We start from the raw sequence: 15,318 nt of genomic DNA, 5'->3' as shown, positions 1-15,318 counted from the left end.
GAAAGGCACATGTGCACAGAGGCTAAGCAGAAAAAAACGTTAAAAAGAAATCCTAATGCCTGAAGGCTCTGGACAAAAGGCAGGCTTATGGCCACAGTGTGTGGTAACCAGCATAGGGGAGAGAAGAGCAGAGCTGTGGGTCCTGGCCACTGAAAACACAAGAAAGTTGTGTCAAAAGGGCCTCACTTCTGTTCCACATCATTGCCGAGCTGGGAGAATTCCCTCTCTGTACGGAGACTGAAGATTGGAATGAATAGGCAGACCTACAGGGCAGCTTCAAGGGGAAGTCGGCCAGGTCTCTGGTACCCACCTGAAGTTCCAGTGTTCAGGAAGTGGAGGTGGGAAGATGGTGAATTCCAGGCCAACCTGGGCTACATAGTGAGACTTGGTACCAAGAATGCCGTAGGGCTCAGCATTCAAGAGTGTGCTGCTCTTGCAGTTTGGCCTCTAGCACCTAGGCCACCAGCCTTTAACTCTCCAACTCTGAGGGACCCGACGCCTCCAGCTTCCCTGAGTACCCACACTCATGGGCACACACACATTGTTTTCTCTGTATTTTTTATGTGTTTGGATGTTTACCTGAATATATACGTTTGTACACCACATGTGTGCCTGGTGCCCAAGGAGGACAGAGAGGATGTCAGATTCCCTAAGACTAAAATTACAGACAGTCCTGAGCCCTCAAGTGGGTGATGGAAATTGAACCAGGGTCCTTCAAAGTGCTATCAGTGTTCTTAACCACTGAACCCTCTTTCTAGCCCCACTAAAAAGTTTATTGTTTGTTTGTTTTTGAGACGGCTTTTCTGTGTAGCCTTGGCTGTCCTGGACTTGCTTTGCTCGAATTCAGAGATCCGCCTGCCTTTGCTGGGATTACAGGTGTGCGTCACCGTGCCTGGTTCCACTTAATTTTTTGGTTTTCTGAGGTCAGCTCTTGGCTTCTGGAATTAGATGTGGGCTTTGGGTCTAGGCTGTCCCCTTGTTGGCAGTATGACCACTACACTTTCTTTTTTTTCATGTGTCAGGTATTTTCCTTAATTTGCCATCCATTTTATTTTATTTTATTTTATTTATTTATTTATTTCATTTTTTTTTTAAATTTTTAGAGACAGGGTTTCTCTGTTTCTCTGTGTAGTCTTGGCTGTCCTGGACTTGCTTTGTAGACCAGGCTGGCCTTGAACTCACATCGATCCACGCCTCTATCTCCCGAGTGCTGAGATTAAAGGAGTGCGCCACCACGCCCGGCTGCCATCCATTTTATTTTAAATTTTCGTATATGAGAATATTTTGCCTTGTATGTCTGAGCACATGTGTCTGCCTTGTGCCCGCGGAGGGCATCAGATCTTTGTCAAGGCCACACTGGGGTGAGCGATAATAGCAGGTGGCCACATTTCTGTAGAGCGGCGTGACCTGAGCTGCTGACCATGGTGACGAAGCACCTTTTGGGGGTGGGGTGAAGTGGGGAGGAAGGCCTTTAGGGATGTAACCTGAGGAGCACCACCCTGGGGAATGTGGTGGGGGTGGCAGGGTGTTTGGTGCTCATTACCAAATGGAATACCCACTTTGAGCCAGTAGAACCCAGCAGTGGTGACAAGGTGTTACCAGACTATGTCTCATGAGATTCCAGCATCTCATGTGGGTCAGGATGACAGAACCCTGGCAGGCAGATCTCTGAGTTTGAGGCCAGCCTGGCGATGAACACGCGCACGCACGCACGCGCACACACACAGAGCATACACATAAATATGTATCTATCTGGTGACTCACTAGATCCCTGGGGGAAGTGAGTGAAAGCGCTCTCTATACGTTGACCATTAAGCTGCATCTAGGGTAAGCAGCAAGGAAAGAAGTCTAGGGTATTGGCTGGAGCGGAGTGTAGAGCGCCTCACTAGCATGTGCAAGGCTGTGGTCAAGCCCCAGCACTGACAAAACCCAAAATCACCCACACATGATATGTGCTCTTTGCACAACAGTGGAAGGGCAAATAGGTAAATTTTCCTCTAAAGAGACATGGGGAAGAGCACCTCAGGTTACCCCCAGGGTGACGAGGGTGGCTAGAGACAAAGATAGCTGGATATACGCTGCACAAGGTGAGGCAGAGGCAGGAGGATTGAGGCAAGGCTGAGGTCGATCTGGGCTACATAATTCCAGGCTAGCCTGGACTACAGTGTGAGACTCTGTCTCAAAGAAAAAAGTAAAATATCTTTATTTCAATTTTGAAGACAGTCAATATGCCCTTTTCCTTTTTTTTTTTTTTTTTTTGAGACAAGGCTTTTCTGTGTAGCCTTGGCTGCTCTGGACTCCCTTGGTAGACCAGGCTGGCCTTGAATTCACAAAGATCCACCCGCCTCTGCCTCCCGAGCGCAGGGACTAAAGGTGTATGCCTCCATGCCCAGCCCACCATCCTTTCAAAGAAATAAAATTTACTCTTAGGAGATGAACTGTCACACCAGAACCTAAAGATAGAGCAAAGTTACTATTTTTGAATAACATTTCAAATATATCTGTGTCTGTGTGTGTGTGTGCGTGCGTGTGCATTACCACTGTATAGCCCTGGATGGACTGGATCTATGTAGATCAGGCTGGCCTCAAACTCAGAGATCTGCCTGCCAGGGTTCTGTCACCCTGTCCCACATGAGACGTGTGTGCGCACACGTGCGCGCACGCACACACACACACACACACACACACACACGCGTGCGCAGGCGGGCGTGCATAATTATAGGCTTGAAGAGCTGGGGTTACCAGCGTGTGCTGGCAGCGGGTTTGTTCGTGCTGAGATCCAAACTCCCATAGTCAGGATTGCACAGTACCAGCTTCCAACCCCGAGCCATACCTAACTCATGTTTGTGTCATCTTTTTCTATGTGACAGGGTCTTATGTAGCCCAGGTTGGCCTCAAACTCTCTATGTAGCTAAGGATGACTCTGACCTTTGTATCCTGCCTCTGCCTTCCAGCGTCTGGCATTTAAGGTGTGCCTGCTCAGCCAGGTTCATGGAATGCTGCCTTGTCTTTTCATTATTTTCTTTGGAGTTTGTTTTTGGCTTTTTTGTTTTGTTTTTCGAGACAAGGTTTCTCTTAATAATAGCTCTGGCTGTCCTGGAACTCGCTCTGTAGTCGAGGCTGGCCTTGAACTCATGGAGGTTTTGTTTGTTTGTTTTTGAGACAAGGTCTCTCTATGTAGCCCTAGCTGTTCTGGTACTAAGTAAACCAGGCTGGCCTCAAACTCAGATCTACCTGCCTCTCCCCAAGTGGGTATGCTATTTGGAAAACAAGCTTGCTGAGTACTTTTTTTTCCAGATGCAAACCCATAAAGATACATTTTCAACCCAAACACTCCATCCTTTATCTCTAGAGTCAGGCGGCAACCAACGTACTATTTCTGAAGGCAGAGGCAGGAGAGCTGCACTCAGATGTTCAGAAGATCTGGGTCTCTCAGTTTTATTTATCCCATCTGGAAGAATCAGATGAGCTTCCAGGATGGTATGGTAGCAATCAGGGCACCACCATTAAAAAAAAAGATTTGGTTATTGTCTTATGTGTTTGTGTTTTGCCTGTATGTATGTGGGTGCTGGGAATCGAATCTAGGTCCTTTGCAAGAACAAGAGCTCTTAACCACTAGGCCAACTCTCCCTCCAGCCTGCACCAACATTTTACAAATGGACAAATCGACGGCCGAGTGCTAAGCTAAGCAGGACCATTCATCAGAAAAGGAGTTTCTCCCAAAAGTTTTTAAAGCCTTGGGCAGGCTCCAGTGTTTCTGGGATCCCGCAGGAATGCCCACCACACCACCTGGATCGCAACCTCCGGCCAGAATGCAGAGGCTTCTCAGTAGGCCTCTGCAGCGGGGGAACTTCCCGCTGCGAGACGACGCACACGATCCGAGAACAATAAAAGATGATGCAACCGCCAAGACTGCGGCGCCCTGAGTAGCTGACCGCCTTTCTGTGCGAAGCCCCACCCATTCCGCCCCGGCCTCGCCCTCGGACGAGCTCCGCCCCGCCCCCTAGCGCTTTTTTCCACACCGCGGGCGCTTTGCTTCGCTTCAGACACGCCCCTTCTGGGGAGACACGCCCCTTCGGCGAAGCGCCTCCCCCCCGTCGAGGAGCAAGCGCATGCTCTGTCTCAGCCTCGGCCCGGCTCCCGCCCACTCCGCCCTGTGGCGCCTTTCTCCGCCAGGAGGCGCTCACTCCGCCTAGGTCCCACGCTCGCCCATCGGAGCCATCTCTTTGGCCTCGGTCCCTCATCCCGCACCGCCGCGGCCTTTCTCTTTGGCCTGACCCTCCCGTCGTTCTGACCCCGCCTCCTACGTAGCCACGCCTTCGAGCACGCCCCGTAGAGCACGTCCCGCCCCTCCGCTGTGTCCGTTCGCCCTCGGCGGCGGCGCGCGAAGGTAGGAGCCCGCGGCGCGCGTGCGCGGGGCGGGGACGGGGCGGGTGCGCCCGGCTAAGGAGGCGGGCTGGAGCGGTGTGGGTGTCCTGGGGTCTCCCAGCGCCCCGGCGACCCTTTCGGACTGGGCTGGGTTAGGTCTCGGCGGGAAGGGAATGTATGGGCGGTACGTTCCCCACTGGAGTCTTCCCGCCTGGAGCCTGGGGCCTGCGGCCCAGTAGCCTCTCACCGGGGTGCCCTGGCTCTGCTAGATGCAGCCGTCGGGGAGGACGGTCGCCTGCAGCCGCACGTCGCTGTCCGTGGCCTCCCGAGTGCCAGGCCCGGCCCTGCGTCCCTCGGTGGGATGCTCTTCGTCTTTCCTTTAGCCGTTCTCTGGGGAAAAGGCTTTCTGTAGTGCACACGAGCAAACTGATCACAGTGTGCGCGATCTCTGTGCGGTCTAGAGTGGGCGAGGCCGCAGGAGCCTTGTGCAGAGATTTGGGCCCCCACCCAGGGGTTTTCAGGATGAGTCCAGCCAGCGGCTCTGGAGCTGGCATTTGGAGAAACCCCAGGCTTTTTGCAAGCACAAGTCTGAAGGGATATCTGTTCTCCAACATGTGGGTGAAATGTGCCCAGCCCCCTGGGCACCGGACTTATCTGGAAAGTTGGGACCCTCGGGGAAGGGCCTTGGAAGTACTTGTTCCCTTCAGATTTCCTGTTGAGCTCACAAGTAACTCCAAGACTCACAGAGGCCATGGGTGGCTCCTTGGGGAGACTCCCAAATGTGTATTCTCTTCATTTACCCTTTCTCTCCCTGGGCGCAAGTCTGTGGACTGAGTGTGCCCTCGGAGGGTAGGCACCCTTAATCCCACTGCCTGGCCTGGGCCTCTGGTGCTGGATATGGATTTACTGGTGTCTTGTGACCCATGGCTGTGTGTCATGGCTGAAATTTTATGCAACTCCCCAGCCAAAGTTAAAGGGATTATCCGCCCCCTACCCTAATTAATTTTCTGTTCAGGTTAAGTATCCCAGAAGCCCTTCGTTTAAAACAATTTTTGAGGGCTGGAGAGGTGGCGCAGTGGGAAAGAGCACTGTCTTCTCTTCCAGAAGTCCTGAGTTCAAGTCCCAGCGACCACATGGTGGCTCGCAACCATATATGATATTATCTGATGCCCTCTTCTGGCATGTGGGTGTACATGCAGATAGAGCTCTCATACATAAAAGAATGAAATATTTTTAAAAACAGTTTTTGAGATATTTACACATATATATAAAAAGGTGTCGCGGGACAGGCCCAAATCAAAGCAAGAGGCGTGAAGCATCTTCACTTAGCCACGTAGCCTGCGATAGCTTTATACATCTTTGGCGTACTGCGGTTTGTCCCATGAAGTTAGGTATGGGCCACTTGTGACATTGACTTACAGGTTTTAGGTTTTTCAGATTAGGGGTGTTCAGCCTGTAGTGTTGCTAGCCTCCATGTTCATTCATTTCTTCAACAGCTGTTCGCAGAGCTTCCTGCTGAGCAGGTGGGGTACCTGCAGAGACCAAAAGAAGGCCTCGTATCCCCCCGGAACTATAGTTAGGTGGCTTCTGGGAACTGATCCCAGATCCACTGAAAGAGTAGCCAGTGTCTGTACTGGTGCCGTCTCTCTCAATGCAGCCCATATTGTCCTTAAACACAAGATTTCTCTCTGTTTGCTTCCAAAGTGCTGGGATTCCAGAGCTGAGCCACCACCCCTTCTACCCACACTTGTGATATAAGTAAACTACAGTTGGGAAAGGCCTTAGCCCTCTGACCTAATCCCCTCTTAAAGGTCCCATCACCTCTGCACTCTTACACTGGGGACCACATTTCACCACGAGTTTGGGAAGGGACAACCAACCACCTTAGAACCCCAGCAGGTGATGCTGTAGCAATCAGATTCCTTTGAGGAATTTGGCTGGCTGAGTCCTCCCTCCCTCCCTGCCTCCCTCTCTCCCTCCCTCCCTGCCTCCCTCCCTCCCTTTCTACCTACCTACCTGAGGCTTGGAAGGAAGCTGTAGGTATCAAAGCAGTGTACACTCCCAGGGTTTAGCAACACTGTCTCAGGATCCATGGGGTGAGAGGGTGGGGGGCAGAATTTTTGGTGGAGCTTGGGGTTGGTATTTCCTAGTGTTCAAGGGCTACCATCCTGCCCCCTTTCCCTCAATTCTCTTAGGACACTGGCTCTGGGAGACACAGAATAATTCTGTTCCATTCTCCAAACACATCTGTGATCTCGTGTGTGCTGAGCTGGGCATCTAGGGGTTGGACATCCTGGCTCAGGCTCTCCCTGGCCTGGTTATGGCTATTGTAGCCTGGAGGAGCACTGTGGAGACTCTTTGGAAGCGGGGCAGGGCCGAGTGGCAGCTCCCTGCTCATGGGTTTAGATTTGCCCAGATCTGGATCGTTTGCCATAGCATCTTAGTGGCACTTACCTTCTTGGCCGGATGTACCTTGTTTCCTGTGTTTCTATTTTCAGGATGGATTCCTTAGTTGGAAAGGAAAGATCTAGTTTGAGCTGCTGTGCATTTATGTAGCACCTGCTGTATCCCTAAGTCTGGCCTGGATGCAGTGTCAGGACTTGAGCAGGATGCCTGGCCTTGCCCTTCAAGCATTTTGAGGAGGCTGCTTGGCCGAAGGGTGGGGGTGAGGCTCAGGCTTATATCCTCCACTTCTCTCACCGTGAGCAGATGAGACCCCCACCCCCACCCCCCTGAGCCTCATTTTGCACATCTGGAAATGGGCTGATCGGAGGATTTGATGAACTTGAGTGGACATGCCTTAGGACCGAGGGACCTGGAGAGCAGTAGCTGACAGGTAGTGCTAATATAAGCGACTGTGAGCTCACTCTTGCCTTGTGGGCTTCTGAGCCCCTCCCTGCTGTCAGCACATTTTAATTCCCACAAAGGCTCTCCTCTTGTTTACAGATGAGGAAACTGAGGCCAGGAGGGGTCATTTGTCCAGGGTCATATTGCTAACACATGGCAGGCCAGCGATTCCAGGCACCAACCCTTGGGCCTTACCACCTCTTTGCTGACGGGAGGGAAACTGCTCTCGGACTTTAGGACCCAGGGACTGTGCATGTGGAGTTTTTTTAGTGAGTGAAAACAATGTTTACCCAGGGTTTCAGTGTGTGAACTGGCACCCTGTTGTGTGCCATTGACTGGCAGATGCTTTGCTCTGCTTTGCTCAAAGAAAGCACCAATAGTACCAGCTCTTACACAGGAGGATGCTGGGACATAGCTGGGGGTGGGGCTTGAGGGGCTCAGACCAGACTTAGGACTGGTCTGAGCCCCTGCTTTCTTTGCTTCCAACCTGTAGTGCACAGGCATCTATTCTGCCCAGCAGAATTCTGAGCAAACCACGTGAGCCCCGTTCCGGGTCAGGGAAGATGCTCCACTGACTGGGGACTCTGGCCTTTCCTGCCTCCTGCAGCGTGGCTTAGAGGGCTCCAGGACCCACAGCCTGGAGAGGGTGGGGGTAACACTGCCCCCTTCCTTCCCACCTTCCACTTGCATTTCCCTCTTTGCCGTCCTTCGCTCTCTTCTTTCCTGGGTGCTGGCTGGGCCCCAGAGCTTTTTCTGCCCACCCTCCTCATGCACCTCTGCTTCTCAGTGCTCTTCCCCCTCCTCTCCCATCAGAACCCCTCCCCACCCCCTGCATGGTCACGTGGGGCCACCACCGGATTTAAGCTTAATCTGCTGGGTGCTCAGCCCAGCAGCAGCCTGGTGATGTTGATGTGTTAGTGCGTTTGCGCATGTAGCTGAGCCGACTTCGTACTTTGGGGAGGGGGGCTGCGGGGTACCCACAGACCCCCCTCCATGAGCCTGGGGCTGGCAGAATCCCTGCTGGCCCAGCTGGCATTGGAGATTGTTATCCAGGTGGGTCCTGAGGGCTGTGTCCACCCTGTCTGGGGCAGAGCGGAATAACAGCTAATAGGAGTGGTGAGATCTGGGCGAGTGGGGGAGGTGTGGGGTAGCTACACAGGGGCTGCAATTTGCAGCTCCCGGAGGCCACACAGGCCAACTGCTAGGACTCCTTAATCCCAGTGTACCACGGTAGTGGGGGAAGGGCCCCTCGTAGAGTTTAGGGATTACTGGCTCAGCAAAATCCTCCCTACCTAGAGTGGGGATGGATGGGGGTGCCACCCTACCCCTCAGCCCATCCCCTAGCCCCATACCTGTGCTGCCCCCCCCCACCCCCCCCCACCCCCCCGTGTGGTTCCTGAGTTCCTGTGGGTTTGATTTATTTCTCTGGCCTTCAGGTCCTACCTGGGCACAGACCTAGGAGAGACTCCTACAGGGGCTCTCTGCAGCCAGTCCTCCAGCCATCTCCTGGCGTTCTCTAGGACTCCCGCAACTCTCAGGCCAGGAAGCAGGGGGTCCAGAGTGCCCAAAACCTCTCTCTTCCCGTAGACACTGGAGAGCTGTGTCCTGGGACCAGACCAAGAGGAGAGCCGGAGTGTGCAGAACCCAGCCCAGTACCCTCAGGGTGCCAGCCTGCCTGTCTGTGTCAGGGAGATCATCACCCGCAACCTCTCCCAGCCTGAGAGCCCAGGTGCCACCCCCCTACCCTGTCCAGGGTCCCTTCTCACTTCTCAGCAGCAATAGGCATAGATAGTGCTGTGTAGCACAGTGCTCTGTGTGTGTGGTGGTGGTGGTGGGGGAGGTAGCATATACACACATGTGTACAGATGCGTTTCTTCTGAGCACAAGGATAATAAAGAAGTGCCCTGTCACCCTCCACCTATTTCCCTACGGCAGGGTCTCTCACTCACCCTGGAGCTAGGCTGACAGCCGGCAAAACCCACTGATTCTCTCGTCTCTTTCCCATATAGCTTTTAGGTTACAGGTGCCCGAGGGGCCATGCCCAGCTTCTCACATGGATGCTGGGATTTGAACTTAGATACCCGTGCTTGTCTAGCGGGTGCTCTTACTCACTGAGCCATGTCCCCAGGCCCTGCCCCCACATCTTGAACACACACAGGGAGACAGGCACAGCTCTGTGATGGAGAGAGATCTACTTTACAGAGGAGAGAATGGAGGCTGAGATGTAATCTGCCCAAACTTATTTTATTTATTCCCCATGTGGCACAGCTGGAGGAGGTGGCGGGACCAACCCTCCCTGCTCCCTGCTTCAGACTTGATCACCAAATACCGCATTTCCTACCATGGATGGTGTGGGCTGTCTAAGGCTAAGATTAGGGCTGGGCGTGGGGGGCAGCTCAGCTCAGGCCAGACTCCTACAAAGGCCTGATGACTTGGGTACAGAAGCTGATGGCTGCAGATCCTGGTGTGTGGCATGCATGACCTGGTTGTGTGGCCTGAGGGCCTGGACACAGGTCAGCTGGTTAGTTGGTGGTGTGGAGTGCTGGCAGCCGTTCTGCTAGTGGATTTTGTACGGCTGCTACTGTCTGGTTCAGATCCCAGAGCAGGCCTGGGCTATCTCTTTGAGTGGACCAGGGTTGCTGAGACTCCCCCGAGCTGGGGAGTCTTAGTGACCGTCCCCTTCCCTCCAGGGCTAGCAGGCTTACAGTGTGCGTCCATGTCTTTCAGAGTCAATGTGCAAGCTGACCACCACTGTCTGTGGCCCTGGTTTGAGGTTATGAGAGGACTTGCCTAAAATCTTAGCACTTGAGGGGTAAGGGAGAGGCTCATGAGTTCCACACCAGCCCAGGCTACATAGAGAGAGCTTACCCCAGAAAGCAAGGAAACTAGCGAAGTTACGAGAAGCCCCGCCTTCAAGTAAGGCTTTGCCATGTTCCCGGCATGGTCTGACTACTGTCCCACCCATTTAACAGATGAGTAAAACTGAGGCCCTGAGAAGACTAGTCCTCAGAAAAGAAGGGAGCAAGAATCCAGAGCGTTGTGTCCCCAGGGTGGGTGGGTACAGAAAGACGTTCTCCTGACTCCTAGCTAGAGCTTCTTTCCTACATGTCCTGGGGATGTGGCCACACCAGCTGTATAGCTCTTGGCTTCTCTTGCCAACCTTCCTGTTCCTTGGCTTTCTTGAGCCCCTGGTGTCTCAGCCACACACACCTGGACTCCTCCCAGGGCCCCCTCCATCATATTGTCCCAGAAATAAGTAGAACACCTGTGGGCGCTAGTGCCCCTCCACACTAGGCAGGAGTCAGCTCAGCCCCTTGTCCCTTGTCAGCCCCGCTCCAGGTCCCGGAGATGGCCTCGCTGCTGTCATTGCAGGAGGAGAACCAGCTTCTGCGGCAGGAGCTGTCCCATGTAGAGGACCTGCTGGCCCAGAGCCGCGCAGAGCGCGACGAGCTTGCAATCAAGTACAATGCCGTCAACGAGAGGGTGCGTGCTGGGGCCAGGCTGGGTGGGGGGAGACCCCTGACCAGGGGCTGGGGGTAGGGGAGACCCCTGACCAGGCCCACAGGCTGTATAAGGATGGGCACCTGGTTTAGTGTGCAGTTCTGCCGACTGGAATGCCTTGAGCCCATGGTGACGGTGGGGAATTGTTGTGGCTGAAGGTTGGTAAGATGGGTAGAGGATGGAGTGTGTGTATGCACCTGGGTGGGGATAATGGTTATGATAATAGTTACCGTTTATGGAATGCCTACAGATGTGCTAGAAATTATACTGAGTTCTTTACAGTTAATGTACCAAGTTGGTAAGACCTATTTAAATAAGAGGAAAATAGAGGCCCAGAGAGAAAAAGCACCATGCTTGGTGTCACACAGCCGTTAAGACAAGAACACTGGTGTCCTGGCTCGTAGGCCAGGACTGTATATTGCCTTGTTTTGAGGGTGTACAGAGAGCCTGCTGGCTGCCATAGGGTCCAATGTGTGCTAGTGGGAGGCCTTGTCTGTATGGAGGCCTGTGTATTGTATTGTGTGTGTTTCTGTGCACCCTCTGGTGGTGGGGTGTACAGACCATGTCCTGGTCGGCCTGCTTAAACAAGCCTCTGACTTGTTGGGACTTGCTAAGGAGCAGTGTGGGGCCCCGTGGTGGCCCCTAGCTTTAAGGACAGTACAGAATTCATTTCTTGGAGTCTGCAGGGGGTGTAGGGACAGGTTGGCAGGAGTCCTGGGTTGGTACGGTTGATGGGCCAGAGCAAGCCTTCTGCTGGTTAGACCTTTCTTGGACACAGTGCCAATCCCCTGAGGACTGCCTTTTAGGTGCCAGCATCAGCAACTGAAGCTCACACTGCCCCGATTGGCAAGGAAGGGAAGGCTAGGTGGGAGGCGGGAGGTCCCTTCTCTTCTGTGTGGCCTGCAGTGGGGCCTGAGGGGCTGTGTCCATTCAGATCTCCCCCTCATATGTTGATACAAATAGTCTGGTTTTCTAATTGTTCCGTGCCTGAAACAGTTTGAGTGAGACCCCCACTTGGCCCCAGAGATTGGATGAAAGTGACCTTGAAGGCCTTTCCTGGAGGGGAGGGTCTACAGAGAGCATAAGAACCCAGCAGTCACCTTGTAACAGACGGAGAAACTGAGGGCCACAGTGGAGCATGCTAGGCCCAAGGTCAGCGGTGGAGCTAGACAAAGACCACTTCCTTCAGCTGTGCCTGAAGGTGACAGGTGCCCTGTGGCCACTCTGACATTGTAGACAGGCTGTGGGTAATTAGGGCTGTCCTCATCCTTCAAATCCTAGATCCCTTTGGGATAGGAGTGGGACAGGAGTCAGGATCCATGCTCTGTTCATTGCATGTCCTGTGGAAAAACTGAGGCAGGACTCCCAGAGGCCACCCAGAGGTTGTAGTGTACCTCATTGTCCCCAAAAAACAGGCATAGGGTGAGGTTGGTGGGAAAGCGATAGTGGCCTTCCCCCTCGGCTCTGTAGAACAGACTCCCGTTACCCTAGTGTCCATGGCAACAGGCGTTTAGTGAATTGAATAGAGCAGGAGAGCAACAGTTGCTAAGGGAGACAGTAAACTATTTTCATCTACTCTGTGGCAGCTTCCTTTCCATTGGAATTGTAAGTCAGATTGAAGGGCTGTTTTGTGAAAGGCAGTGTTTGCGGAGAGAGGTGAGGCATGGCCTGCAGTCGCCTGGCATTAAGCACTTGGGAAGCAGGTGGAGTCCCTAGTAACTGGCCCAAACCCCTCCACACCACAGAAGCCAATAGCCCTGGGGTCACACGCATGTGCAAAGCACACACATTGCAGGCCACAACTAGACCCCACATAGAACACAACACATAGAAACAAATCCACTTAGCAGGGTGGTGGTGGTGCACATCTTAAGCACTCAGAGACAGAGGGCCAGCCTGGTCTGCAGAGAGAGTTGCAGGGCAGCCAGGGCTTGGAAACAGTTAGACTCACAGACTGTATATAGCCAGACAGCACACAGTCCTGTCCTGGTACAGCAACACCTGGGTCAACCATCACAGCGCTGCCACATACTGCAACAACAGCCATCTGTGAGCCTTCAGAGGCACTCACACATGCACAAGTGTCGCCACTACCATCACCTGTGACTGTCTTCCCCAGCCCCTCCCCCACCAACTTAAATCATTCCCATACCTCTCTGGCACCCACAGGTGCACAAGTACATAAACTGGGACATACAGATGGACACAGTGCCTGCACCACCATAGACCATGGCCAGATGCACCTCACCTGGAGCACAAGAAGGCCCAGACACTAACCACAGCATGCACCCCGTACATACAAGCATGTGGGGTCTCATGTGTGAGGCACACTCACTCACACTTGATACACACACATTGTAGGACTATGCGACTGCCCACAGCTCTGCTTGCTTGGGCTTTGCATAGACATTTGCTCCCATTGTCACTCCCTTCAGCCTCTGTTCAACTCAGAGTGCAGCCCCCATGTGGCTGTGCTACCCCTCCCTGTTGGTGTCATCCCAGTGGACACAGTCACCCTACCCACCAGCACTGCTGTGGGAGGCTCTCAGCCTCTACCAGGTGTACTGGGCTAGTGCAGGCCTGGAGGGCCACGACCTGGCCTTGACCCCAGGTGGGTAAGAAAGGCCTTCCCTCCTGATCGCCTCCCTGTGCCTGGTAGGCCTACCGTGTGCGTGCGTTTAAGGGCCTGCAGGTCAGCCTGGGTGCTTGGGAGGTGATGGTAAGTGTGGGTTGGCATCAGTCAGCTAGGCTAGGGATCATCCATTGGTTGTCCTCAGTCCCCTGTGTGTGTGTTCATGACCAAAAGTGTGCTCATCTTCAGCCCTTCTCCCCATCATCCCCTTTCCCTGACAGCTAGAAGTTGAGAGACCCCAGGAAGAGCAGCCAGGGTTATCAGGAGCCTGAACAGGGTTAAGAGGGCTAGTGAATAGGCCAACTCTGTGTGCCCATGGGTCTGAGGGTGGCACACTGCAGGGTACCTGGAGTAGAGGAAGTTGGACAGGAGAGGGTCCTGTAAGGTCAGGCAAAGGTAGGGGTGAGAGAAGGCAAATGCAAGGTGGGGTACAGGCAGATCTTAAGGCTGTGCGTTTATCGGGGCTCATATGTGCCATCCTGGGATGTTTGAGACTGCTCATGTGCATTACAAGTGCCTTTGTAAGCTCAGACCTATGCATATTGACAGCTCTGTTCTGATAGATTCCCATGCACTCACATAGTTAGTTCAGTGTCTCAGATATTCCCTGGTATCATGCCACCCCACAGCCAACATCCTTGGCACTAAAATTGAATGGGGGACAAAAATCCAGGCTTTCCTGAGCTTGCCTTGGGGAAGGAAGAGGCTAGGGGAGACATGGCAGCAGTCTGAGGCATAAACCGTAGTGAGTAGGCCGGGCGTGGTGGCGCACGCCTTTAATCCCAGCATTTGGGAGGCAGAGGCAGGCGGATCGCTGTGAGTTCGAGGCCAGCCTGGTCTACAAAGCGAGTCCAGGGCAGCCAAAAAACCAAACCAAAACAAAAAACAAAAAACAAAAAAAAAAAACCGTAGCGAGCAGGCTCAGTGTTCTGAAGGAAGGCATGGATACTTCTACAGTCTGCCTCTAGGTGCATGTGTTTGCAGACATGGTGGCAGGGCTACCTCACTTGTACATGCCTGTCTCTTCTGTGTGCCTACGCTTGGCCTGTCTGTGTGCCCATGCCTACTGCATGTATATTCCCGTGTCTGCATTGTATACCTGCGCTGTGTGTCCAAGCATGTCCCATCTGTGTGCCCATGCCTGCCCTGTGTGCCCAAGCATGTTTTATCCGTGTGCCATGTTCTGTATGCCTCTGTGTCATTGTCCTGTGTGTGTGTGTCCATTCCTTCATCTATATGCTCACGCAAGCTCCATCCATATGCTCATGTTTATATACATGTGCACTGCATCCTGGGCACACCTGCCTGTAGCTGCTCCTTGGAGTGCTTGGCTGTCAGCTTGCAAAGGATTGTGGGCCTGGGCCCAGCCTGATGTCTCCTGAAGAGGCCTGGGCCTGCTTCCCGGAAAGCACAGGCCTCTCACCCAGAGCCCTTCCCTGCAGCTGGAGCAGGCTGTGCGGCTGGAGACTGGGGAGCTGGAGGCGCAGGAGCCCAGGGGGCTGGTGCGGCAGAGCGTGGAGCTGCGGAGGCAGCTGCAGGAGGAACAGGCCTCCTACCGGCGCAAGCTGCAGGCCTACCAGGAGGGTCAGCAGCGGCAGGCCCAGTTAGTGCAGCGGCTGCAGGCCAAGGTCAGGGCTGCTCACCCCTATCCCTGCCCTCACTCTTCAGCACTTTGCCCTCACCCCTGGGCTCACACTGAGCCCTACACATTGCCAGATCCTGCAGTGTAAGAAGCAGTGTTCGGAGCTGGAGAAGCAGTTGCTGGACAAGTCTACTGAGCTGGAGCAGCAGCGACTGAGGGTGGGTGCCCGGGTGGGCAGGCATAAGCCCTCCCTCCTCCTGCCTGTCCTGACGCCTCTCCTTCCCACCTAGGACACAGAACACCGTCAGGACCTGGACAGCGCCCTCCTGCGCCTGGAGGAAGAACAGCAGAGGTAAGGGTGTGGCACAGCCAGTGGGTGGCCTCTGGA

General features: G+C 53.8%; 1 protein-coding gene across 6 annotated transcripts in view; it reads left to right on the top strand.

Moving 5' to 3' along the window:
• Positions 1-4,234: 4,234 nt before the first annotated feature.
• CROCC (ciliary rootlet coiled-coil, rootletin) overlaps positions 4,235-15,318 on the top strand; it is a 45,635-nt gene continuing 34,551 nt past the window's right edge. The window contains exons 1-6 of one of the 6 annotated variants that reach the window (XM_084786440.1): positions 4,235-4,390; positions 8,803-8,944; positions 10,544-10,698; positions 14,791-14,976; positions 15,065-15,148; positions 15,221-15,282. In XM_084786440.1, coding sequence (XP_084642566.1) covers positions 10,564-10,698; positions 14,791-14,976; positions 15,065-15,148; positions 15,221-15,282 — 467 coding nt within the window. In that variant the 5' untranslated portion in view covers positions 4,235-4,390; positions 8,803-8,944; positions 10,544-10,563. Of the gene's footprint in view, positions 4,391-7,082; positions 7,205-7,727; positions 7,862-7,906; positions 8,269-8,802; positions 8,945-10,543; positions 10,699-14,790; positions 14,977-15,064; positions 15,149-15,220; positions 15,283-15,318 lie in introns of those variants that run through there. The other 5 variants (XM_084786442.1, XM_084786441.1, XM_084786438.1 and 2 more) reach the window with 5 other exon arrangements.

The sequence above is a fragment of the Acomys minous genome, assembly GCF_964271855.1.
Source record: "Acomys minous genome assembly, chromosome: 6".
NCBI classification, from domain to species: Eukaryota; Metazoa; Chordata; class Mammalia; order Rodentia; family Muridae; genus Acomys; species Acomys minous.
The sequence above is the reverse complement of the archived record's forward strand: the minus strand, read 5'-3'. Positions and strand labels throughout refer to the sequence as shown.